General features: G+C 40.5%; 1 protein-coding gene across 4 annotated transcripts in view; it reads left to right on the forward strand.

The window, feature by feature from the left end:
- Window positions 1-11,090, forward strand: part of sh3kbp1 (SH3-domain kinase binding protein 1) — a 37,960-nt gene extending 26,870 nt beyond the window's left edge. For all 4 annotated transcript variants that reach the window (XM_078280186.1, XM_078280185.1, XM_078280188.1 and 1 more), the window contains 12 exons: window positions 880-949; window positions 1,448-1,542; window positions 1,760-1,855; window positions 1,979-2,030; window positions 2,127-2,198; window positions 3,990-4,125; window positions 4,247-4,308; window positions 4,464-4,570; window positions 5,709-5,840; window positions 6,467-6,678; window positions 7,027-7,090; window positions 8,243-11,090. In XM_078280186.1, the coding sequence (XP_078136312.1) occupies window positions 880-949; window positions 1,448-1,542; window positions 1,760-1,855; window positions 1,979-2,030; window positions 2,127-2,198; window positions 3,990-4,125; window positions 4,247-4,308; window positions 4,464-4,570; window positions 5,709-5,840; window positions 6,467-6,678; window positions 7,027-7,090; window positions 8,243-8,281 (1,137 nt within the window). In that variant the 3' untranslated portion in view covers window positions 8,282-11,090. The remainder of the gene's footprint in view (window positions 1-879; window positions 950-1,447; window positions 1,543-1,759; window positions 1,856-1,978; window positions 2,031-2,126; window positions 2,199-3,989; window positions 4,126-4,246; window positions 4,309-4,463; window positions 4,571-5,708; window positions 5,841-6,466; window positions 6,679-7,026; window positions 7,091-8,242) is intronic.
- The last annotated feature ends 391 nt before the right edge of the window (window positions 11,091-11,481 follow it).

An 11,481-nucleotide genomic window follows, 5' to 3' on the forward strand; every position in this document is an offset into this window, starting at 1 on the left:
AGTCCGGTTCTGGTGGTGATTAACGCAGATATGTGCTGTTTAGCGCTCATACGACACGAGACAACACCGTCTCTCTCTCTCTCTCTCTCTCTCTCTCTCTCTCTCTCTCTCTCTCTCTCTCTGCACACACACACACAAACAGGGTCAGGTTCTGGTGGTTGATTAATGCAGATATGTATATGTGTGTGTGTGTGTGTGTGTGTATATATATATATATATATATATATAGCTCTCATAACGGGCCGGGTGGGTAGCGCACTGCCATGAGGCTAATGTCTGGTTACTCCACATTTTCATTGTGATATTTTGTGAATACATTCTGAATCTGCAACATTCTCTGTCAGGTAAATCAGTAAGTTAGCAGTAGGGTATACAGGGGAGTTGCATATGAAGTGGTTTGGGGTCCTTCTGTAAGTAATTTTGGGGTAGGCAACAATTTGGTTTTGATGAATTCTACAAGCAGCAATACCACAGGCCAAGCAATCGGCCGTTCCAAACAGGCACATTTTCAACGGGCACTGCACTAGTTTATCTAATGTATGAAACAGCAGTTTTTAAAACTTTATTATACAGGGAGGAATCCATTACAGGCGATTGGAACACTTTCTGTGTTCCAATACTAGTGAGGAAACTTTGCTGCCACTATCAAACCAACCACAGCTGAATCAAACTAGGTCACGGTATTCTCTAGAGACGTTGGTGAAACTCAACCTGACACGCACAGGAAGTCCCAAACCGAGACAGAGTGGTAACACCAAAAAAACAAATGTAAATGGCATCGCTGGTTACAACACTATGAAATCTGCTGTAGATGTACAGTAAGTGCATTTGAGGATGTGTATGAAACTCAAGGTTTTCTTCCATCTCTCCTCCACTCAGCTAAACGAGGCGAAAGCAGCAAGCGTTGCCTCGGAAACCATGAAGACTGAACCTGACGGCAAAGCCAGAGGTGAGAAGTTAACAGCTTTACCGTTGTAAAGATCATCCTAAAAGAGTGAAGATAAGCAGTCTGATAAGAAGACAAACATTTTCCAAAGCATACCAAAGTTATTAGATCACTTCCTAGCTTTGTTGCAAACGTTTTCCTTTCCTTTACTTTGTCACAGTATTGTAATGTAGTCGTGCCAAGCCAACACTTTGAAAATGCTTCCTTGATGATGTGTTCAGGTGCTTGTGGAAAGCTCCAACATCCAAGTTGTGGGAGTTGGATGCGAGAAGTATTGCATTTAACAAGCTATGGTCACAATAATTTATATAATCTGCTTTTTCTAAATAATCGGGTATTTTTCAGTGAAATATTTTTGCAAAACATCCCTCTCAAAGCAAATTCATGTTCATGACATGTGCATGTCGTACCTTCGATTGTTGGTGAAAACCGCCTTTACTGTCTTGTTTCTCAGCTGTTAAGTTTTCTTTTTCTTGACTTTATCGTGCATTTGATTGGCAGGGCGGGAGCAATGTAAAGTCCTCTTTCCATATGAAGCACAAAATGAAGATGAGCTGTCACTCAAAGAGGGCGAAATCATCAACATTATCACCAAGGTGTGTGCGTGTGTGTGTGTGTGTGCGTGTGTGTGCGTGTGTGTGTGTGCGTGCGTGTGCGTGTGTGTGTGTGTAATTCTTCATACTGTATATGTGGGTGTGTCTGCTTTGATTCCTGCACCATTTGGTCAGTTTGATTTGTTTGTACAGGTATGAAACATTTGCATGATCCAGGTGCAAAGTGTACTTACCAAACACGTTGCTGTCTTTTTCCCAGGAGTGTGCAGATGCAGGCTGGTGGAAGGGGGAGATCGGGGGAAGACAAGGTGTCTTCCCAGATAACTTTGTCAAGCTGCTAGAAGTGGAGAAAGAGGTAACTTTGGCACACATGCATACATGTCTGGTTACCGTGATATTAGAAGCCTAGAAAGTCTCGAAGGTGTGATGCTTTCTCAAAGTGTTTTTGTAATGTTTCTGTGTCTGCGTGTGTTTCCAGAGACCGAGGAAACCGCCTCCTCCCAGTGCACCAGGTGCTAAACACACCACAGGTACAGTAACATCTTATTTCCTTTCCTCTCTTGGATTTCTACATTCTGAGAGACAAAGAGAGAGAAACAGAAACCTGTAAAAACTCTGACTTGTAGAGAAAAAGTCGGAGGTCAAGAAGGTTCCACCTGAGCGGCCTGAACATCTGCCACAGAGAGACCAGGATCGAGGTACAGTCTAGACCACTTTGGCCCTGCTCAGGCCACCTTCAGCCTGCAACTTTCTACTCATCTGTTCAGCTTGCAATGGACGGATCACTAACTAACATGCTTATTATTACTAATACATTTGATTGGCTGGGTAGCTTTACAGAAGGGAGCCAAACATGCAGCAGGCTTCTATTGAAACAAAAGCAGTAGGAAAACCCCTTGCTGCATGTTTGTCCTCCATTGTAAAGGATCAAAGCTTTGATTGAACAAATGCTGTCAACTTCATTCCTTGTGCAACAGGAGGCTTTGGGCACTGTGGTTTTGATCTTGACGAATGCTGGCACCAACTAACAGAGTTGTGTCATTATTAGGGATGCACCGAATCCAGATTTTTGGGGTTTCGGCCGAATACCGAATCCAATGGTTAAGATTCTGCAGAATCCGAAACCGAATACAGAATCCTACTCCCATCCTCAGTCCATTAACACAGTAAACACAGTAATGAAGTAAACAACGTCCACAGCCTCTAAAACAGTTAAATGTAACAACTTATTGTTGAATTCACACGCTCTTTTCACATCGTAGGAAAGTGCATCGCTATCGCCAGATGAGTGACAATTTTGTTTGGCAAATCTTCGCTAACCAGCGTATGATGAAGGCATGTTGGGTGGGTGAAATTAGACAGCTAACGTTAGCTAACGAGCAGCAGCCGGCTGTTCGGTCGCTCTGCTCAGCCGAGAGAACGGCTGACAGCCCAGGAGAGGCGCTGTCTGGTTAACACAGGTTTTTAGCTGTGACTGTCCTTCCTTTGCCGTACAAGTGTAAAATCCCCCATTTGGGTGGAATTATTGGCCTTGTTTTATTAGAGATGAAGCATTGTTAGAGATTTTCTTGCAATGTGACTTCATGGGGATGTTCTTAAATTGTAAAAGAAGAAAAAAAGAGCACAATCTCCTATATGTTTCAGCAGTTTTTTCATCAAATAAATCATTTCTTAATACGATTAAATCTCATGTGTACTCATAGACCAAAAACAAGCTACATAACAATCCTACTGCCACCACTTTGACCTGATCCTGTTCTGGTCTTTGTCGCCCTCCAATTTTTATCTTTGCGTCTTGTATTGTTTATCCCTTCCCACTCTTGCAGCATTGGGCGACTCCAGACCCTCCTCCTCCTCCTCCTCCTCCTTCTTCTTCTTCTGCTTCTGTTTTTTTCCTCCAACAACTTTCTTTTGCTTAGTTTTAGTCCTCTTGGTTCAGATTTAGTTCCTTTACCTTCATCACTTATACTCCTACCTAGAGCTGGGCAATATATCGAGATCGTGATATGAGACTAGATATTGTCTTAGATTTTGGATATCGTAATATGGCATAAGTGTTGTCTTTTCCTGGTTTTAAAGGCTGCATTACAGTAAAGTGATGTACTTTTCTGAACTTACCAGACTGGTGTAACTGTTCTATTATTTGCCTTTACCCACTTAGTCATGATATCCACATTACTGATGATTATTTATCAAAAATCTGATTGTGTAAATATTTTGTGAAAGCACCAATAGTCAACACTACAATATTGTTGCGGTATCGATATCGAGGTATTTGGTCAAAAATATCGTGATATTTGATTTTCTCCATATCGCCCAGCCCTACTCCTACCTTTATTTTACCTTGTCTGTATGAGTGTTTGAGTCACACGTTCTCCTCTACAGGTCTGTATTAATGTTGTACAATATGTCAGTTTGTTTGTTGTTATTTTCACCTTTAAACATCTGTCCATCCATGTGTGTTTTTGTATGGTTTTGTTTGTGTGTAGCTGAAGAGATGAAGATAGGAGACATCCCCAAGCCCTCTATCCCATCTATCATTCCTAAGAAACCCCTCCACCCAAAGACAAGCACCTCCTCTTCCTCCCAACCCCCACGGCGTCCTGAGAGACCACCCACTCTAGCGTCAGTACACACACACACACACACACACACACACACACACACACGCTCTTACGGTTAAAAAAAATCCCATATACTCCTGAGCATATACAGCCTAATGTTGTTGTATGGTTTACATGCTCAGGTGTGAAAGCCCCAAGTCTGAGGGCGGGGCTTCGACACCAGATTCTGCCCCACATGACACTGGTGAGTTTGACTGACAGGAGCATCGCCCAATGAGATCAAGACATGGTACCTCAGTAACAGTCAGAGCACCCTCTCTCTCTCTCTTTGTCTCATCCTGTGGAGCTGTAGCTGCTGCTGATCAGGTGTGTTTGTGTTTCTGATGTGCGTTTGTGCAGATGTGGACCTCGACGCGGTGGTGCCATCAACAGAGAAGCTGAGTCATCCGACGGCGACACGGCCGAGAGTCAGCGACCGCCGGCCTCGCTCACAGATCATCACATCCGTGAGTGTGTTCATAGTCACCCATCATGAAGGCTTTTCATTCTGAAATACTGGATTTTTTTTTTTACTGGATGTACACTATTCTAAAAAATTATTATTATTATTGTGTCACAATCAGTAGTGGAAGAAGTACTCAGATCCTTTACTAAAGTTAAAGTAGCAGTACCACTGTATAGAAATAGTCTGTTTCAAGTAAAAGTCCTGCTTTAACAAGTACAAGGACTCGCCATGCAGAATGGCCCATTTCAGAATAATGTATATTAGATTAGAATAATTGATGCATTAATGTGTTCTTCACTTTAATTTTGTTAAAGCTGTGAAGGTGGAGCTCATTTTAATTACTGTACTGTATAATTTTCCCAATGGATCGATCAAGTTTTATCTTTATCCATATCTGCAATGTAACTTATCAAAGAAATGTAAAGTACAATGTTGTCCTATATAGTGGAGTAGAAGTATAAAGTAGCATACAATTGGAAATACTCAATCAAAGTGCAGGTACCTCAAAATTGTACTTAAGTACGTAACTTATACGTAAATATAAAATGTCCCAGAGCCCAGGGATGGGGCTTTAAATTTGCTTTTGCTTTGAAGGTTGTAGTCTTCAAATTGTATTCTCTGTCAGACTAATTGTCGAAAAACATAAAGATTTCAATTTATTGTAATATTAAATTGAGATGAGCAGCAAACCCTCAAATTTGTGAAGCCAGAACCAACAAATGTCCTCGCATTTGTGCTTGATAAACAACTTAAATGATTTATTTTCAGCCCTGAAACTAAGTGAAAACTGCTGCAAGAAATATATATATATAAAAAAAAAAAAATATATATATATATATATATATATATATTTCAAAGTTTGATGAGTATACAGTACAAACTGTATACTTTATGTAGTATGAAACTGGGACACAGCCACATCTGTACCGTACATAATTATCTGGTGTCCATTATATTAGTCCAGTATATTGAGTATTTATAGCATATTATGCATCTTGTATTGTGTTTTTGAGCAATGGGAAGTGGATGGAGGAGTTCTAATGGATTATGACTGTATTTAAATTACATATTTCTGATATCAGTACTTCAGAAAGCCACATACTTTGCACTAAATAAGACCATCACTGTCTCTGTTGCAGTCTTCCCTGTCAGGTATCGATCTGGACTCCCCTGCAGTGGAGGACAGGAAGGACAGAGGAAAGGTGGAGCCAGAGTCTGTCTCCTCCAGATCTGCAGAGGTTTCCCTGAGGAAAGGAGCATCCGCAATCCCTGTACGACCACCTTCTTTCACTATTTCTGTCATCCAGTAGAGGGCGCCACGACACATTTTTTCATGTTTCTGTGCAGTATTAGAACTGCATATGTATTTTCTTTTTGTTCCTCATAAACACTCTACACCATGCTTGCTGACTAATGTGATATTTAACAGTTTGTTGACAGATGACAACATGTTTTTTTTTTTGTAATATTAAGTGTATAATTCATCACTTTCATTAATAATTGAATATCGGTAAGAAATGCAGTTATAATTTTAGCCTCAATTTTAGTTTTAAAAAGTGGATGTCTTTCAATTGGCAAAACAGTCTCACAACAAGGTCCATTAGTAACTGTTCTGGAGCTTTCGACCATATCACAGTCTTCCTCATCACATGGAGATTAGCCTGAAATTGTAGATGCGAACATTTTTCTCAGCACTTGTTCCGTAAACTGCTTAAAAACTCTCCCCACAAACAACGTCCTATATTTATGCTGTAATTTGGATTCCTAACTTTCCTGAAAGCTCTTCAGATTCATAAAACTAAAGCACAACTACCAGGTTATGTATTAAATGTATGGGCGAAATATAATGATTCCTAAATTCTTAATTTCCCTCATCTGTGTTTACATTTATTCTCAGGTACCTGACAGTAAAGCACCACTGCCCGCCAAGCCCTCTGCCCTGACCCCGCCAAGCGCCAGTCATCGCCCCACATCCTTGTCTTCCTCCTTGGGTCTGAGCCCCTCCCCTGAGCTCCGGCATTCACCTCTGACCCCCCTGACACTAGAGGAACTCAGGAACCAGCTGAGAGACCTGAGGGCTTCTGTAGAACTGCTCAAGAGCCAGCACAGGTACATCACATGCACAGTATATACCAACCTAGAATCGGTGACATCTTCTAAATCACTTCTCAAAACTTATCTTTAAAAGAAGCTTTTTTAGAAATGCTAGCACACCTATTTATATCTGTATTATTATTGTTACCTTTTTTATCATATATTATTGTTGGGTATTTTATTTCATTTCATTGATCTGTATGCTGTTAGTTGCCTCATTACAGTCCTGAAATGTTTTAATTCTGGTTCAGCCATGTAAAGCACTTTGTAACTTTGTGTTTAAAAGCACTGTATAAATATATGATTGTTATTCTGCGTGTGTGTGCGTGTATCAGAGTCGTGATGCGTTTGTGTGTATTTCAGGCAGGAAATGAAGCAGTTGACCAACGCGCTGGATGAAGAGAAGAAGATTCGTCTTAGTTTACAGGTGAGATTCATAAAGAACTGAGATGTTTGGTTATAGAACACACAAAGCAGGTTCATAAATAATTGGCAACAATAGCAATATATATCTTAGTATATATTATAAATGTGTATGTACTTATATATTGGGTTTTGTTACCTTTTTTTGGAAAAAATGCCCAAGAAGCTTGAACAGCACTAAAAGTCTGATTGAGCACCCAAGACATACTTACAAAATAAATGATGCGCACACACAAGTTATGAGTAATTTCCATTTTATGCACTAGTGATTGATCTAGCATATAGCCAAAAGTATGTGGACAATCATGTGGACACCCAAACGAGGTCTATAAAGAAATGTTTTTCCCAGTTTGGTGAGGAAGAACTTGACTAGCACCAAGTTGTTTTAGATAAATCCTCCTCCAGATGGCATCAGTGTTACTAGATGTCAATAATTCAATTGAATCTATATCAGGGGTCTTCAACGTTTTTTAAGCCAAGGACCCCTTAGCTGAAAGAGAGACGAAGCTGCGACTCCCTACTACATATGTTGTATAAAACTGAGTTGCATATTAAACTGGGTGGATGGATGGATATTCATACATTATTTATACATTGTATTTTAATGTTAAACATAAATGTGGATGGCACAGTGAATCCTTAAGCTTAACTATATCTGTGGATGGCTACCATAGTGGCTAACTACCCATAGTAAGCATCATCAGTGGGGTTTTTTTTTCACGAATAGGCCAATTTACCTTTGCTAATAATATGTTGGATTCATATTAATGTATATTTTCAGACTTTACATTTTTTAAGACTAAACTAAAATTTAGCAGACCCCCTGGAGTAACTTTGAGGACCCCCTAAGGGTCGCGGACCCCCTGTTGAAGATCTCTGATCTATATTATAAAAGCATTATATTATAATCCTTTGTTATTGTATTTTTATACTCTTTTTTTATTTAATTTTTTACTTTAACAAGCAATTACAAAATGTTAACCTTGGGCACTGGAAAATCGTGACATTTTATAGCCTAAATAATGAATTGATTAATTGAAAAAAATAGTCTACAGATTCTCTAGTATCGCTACTGTGATCTCATCCAGAAGCAGCAGCTACATGTCTTTGACTTTACAAGAAATTAAATCACAATATGTCTGTGTTTGTTTGACAGATGGAAGTAGAGCACATAAGGAAGAGCCTGTCAAAATGAAGAATAAAGCATCCTCTTATCACCACATCGGAGGCCAACATTTGAAAACATTCTCACCGTTGGCCGAGACAAAATACATTTTGTGCCAAACGATCATCACGAGCAACATTACAGTACCATGGAATCAGGCACCTCCCCCCTCTCTGATGCCGCCTTATTCTGCGTTTACTTCTTTATTTCTCTTGTTAAGTTTACTGCTATCTTATCGCAGCTTGCTGTTCCACTGGTACGGACTGGCTGTGTTGTGCCATTGTTACAGAACGATGACACAGAAGCTGCCGTGGCGACCTCGCTGGTACCATTCTGTGTGAAGGAAACTTGGAACTCGTTCCTTCGTAGCCCGGTTTGTTTAGATGGCCTCTGTGCTGGTCTGTGTCCACTCTGCGGCCTTCGCCTCTTATCTGTTTGTGTGTGTGATTGTTTTTGTTTTCCATCCATGTGAGGACTGCAGTTTTAGACCTTCAAATTAGGGACATTTTTGTAAGGTGAAGTTGTTTTGGCCGGATCATGACTTCTTCAACAGTTAGGATTTGAGTTGATCAAAGTCTACACTCTGAGACACATCATTAACATTTGGGTTACATTGATTGACTCACTGAGCTTGATGTTTCTGTGGTACACTTCAGGCGGGGATTTTCCAAGCATCAGCCAGTAACAGCACTGGCATTTGGACATAATTCCTGAACCTTTTATTATTAGTGGCATATTTTTTTAATTTGCAGTCAAATATCCCACCTGTCGGGAGGCCAAAATTATCATCATTCTTCACCCAATCAGTTTAATTTAGTCTAACCAACATGACAAGTACTGAAACTGTAGGTGCTATTTAAAGGAATAGTTGAACATTTTGGGAACTACGCTTATTCAATTTAATTCTGGGAGTTTGATGAGAAGATCAATGCCTTCTCATGTCTGTACACTAAATATAACGCTACAGCCTGCAGCTAATAAGCTTAGCTTAGCATACAGACTGAAAAGCCTGGGGAAACAGCTAGTCTGGCTCTGTCCAAGGGTAACAGAATCTGCCTACCAGCCCCTCTGAAGCTCACTAATTAACATGTTATGTCTTATTTAAAAACGTCAATTTGTGGTTTTATGATGACAAAAAGACTTCAATAAGTCACTGCTTCCAACCAAGAAATAAACCTCTTTCACAAAGAGCTTCTGCAACACTACGGCGGCTTTACTTTTTAACATTAAAGCAAACAACAGCGGCACAATGCTGCTCTTCATGGTGTGATTTTAGATAGATAGGAGATGGGAGAAAAACGTGCTCTGGTTTATTGGCATTTCTTTAAACCAATCACAGTCGTCTTGGGTGGCACTAAGCACCGGGAAAAGCTGTGGTGCCGCTGCAAAATAACCTCGGGAAGGAACTCGTTTTGGTGGAACGTGTGTGTTCAAAAATTGTTTTAGTTGTGCAACAGAAAACTCAGAGATCTGAGGAGCAGTCAACCATAGTCCTCATAAATCCACGGGAGTTTAAATTTCCAACACAAAGAAAGCGGAAGGTAACAGACATCTGGCCAAAAAGACATTCATCCGGTGGAATTTCCTGCGCCACCGGAGCAATCCCGGAAGTGGAACATCGAGGATATAGAGGTATAGTATAGGATGTAGAGGATATATAGGATGTAGTTCCGCCCTGCTGGCTGTCTCTTTCACACAGACGTCGTGTCGGCTCTGTGACTACCTCTGCTTTTTACAACTCTGTCCACCCTTTGTGTCTCCGTACCTTTTATACAGAATGGCGAGGCGGAACAAGAGCGCAACATTCCGGCATTGAACATGCTGTGTTAAAGGCTGGCTGTAGCTTCATACTTAAACATACAGACATGAGAGTGTTACCAATCTATTCATCTAAGTACTTCTTCGACCAAACGCTTCTCAACTTGATCCATCGTTGTCCTTTTCACGAAACAAACTCAAACGCCGACCAGTGGTCACTTCAAAAACGGCGGTATAGAGGGAGGGGGAAACCGGAAAAGCTACACGCCGGAAATTATGTATTAATCTGACCAATCACAGTCCTTGCGGTCTGCGTAGCCTCGAAGCAAAGTTACAATTTTTTGGAGGTGTGCGTTGAGCGGCGGCAAATCTGAGGGCTCGGAGGGGGGTTCGCAGCGACGCGGAGGGGTCTGCGGGGGTACGCCGTCGATTCGACGCAGAAGCATAAATCAGCCTTTACTCTACGCCAGAAAGCAAAGAAGCAAATTTCCCATGATGTCAAACTGTTTCCTTGACAACATTCAAAACTACCCAGTGATACTTGGCTGCAAATGAATATGAAGAAAAGCACATGTCACTGCATGGACAAGCTTACAGTATCTATGATATCTATTATGTCAGGAGTGTTGCCTTCTGGACCAAAACATAGCATTTTACCTTTTTTTCCGCTTTTGCACTTTTGCACCACGAGATCCATATGCATCTGATGTTTCCGGTGCTCTCTTGGCAGCAGGTGAAGGGTAAATACAGGGTTTGAGGAATGTAGTCAGTGAAAAGGACCTCACAGGTAAAGGAAGATAAAAATGTGTGTGTGCATGTCTGTGCGTATGTGTGATAGCATGTACGGCTATTTGCCTCCCTTCCTTATATGTGCACAGAATCTATGGCAACCCGTCACTGTGGCCTTCCTGTTTCTGACACCAAATCTTCCTTTCTTTTTCTTTCTTTCGTATGACAACAAGAAAACAACTACAACTGAGTCTACAAGTTGTTTTCTTGAATTGGTCCTTTCTCTCCAGGATAGTGATAAATATATATACTTTTATATTTCAGTGTAATAAAGATACAATTATGTACTGTACGTGTGCATATGTTTTGTTTTTAAAATACCACACGTTTGAATTGTTTGCTGGTAAAGTGTATAATATACAGTACTGTTTGAAGGGGCATTTTGTTCCATTCTGTTGCTCTTTACACTGTTTATTCAAGCAGTCGGCGTGCCGTTATAGATAACTGTTTGAAGAGCAATGGATGTGTGTTTGTGACAGATGGAAACTGGACGTGTGAGTAAACCAAAAGGGAAGTGAAAGTCCTTATTCAGCCTTAACAGGCACTGCAATCACTGCAGGATTTCTGCAACAGCATTTATTCATTTGTAACTGAAAAAAAACAAAACGAAAAAAATCCCTGAAAATGTGTAAAAGACACGGGTCAATCAACCTCACTATTGCAGTTTGTTACTGAAATCTTTT

This window comes from Sander vitreus, chromosome 22 (assembly GCF_031162955.1).
Source record: "Sander vitreus isolate 19-12246 chromosome 22, sanVit1, whole genome shotgun sequence".
NCBI classification, from domain to species: Eukaryota; Metazoa; Chordata; class Actinopteri; order Perciformes; family Percidae; genus Sander; species Sander vitreus.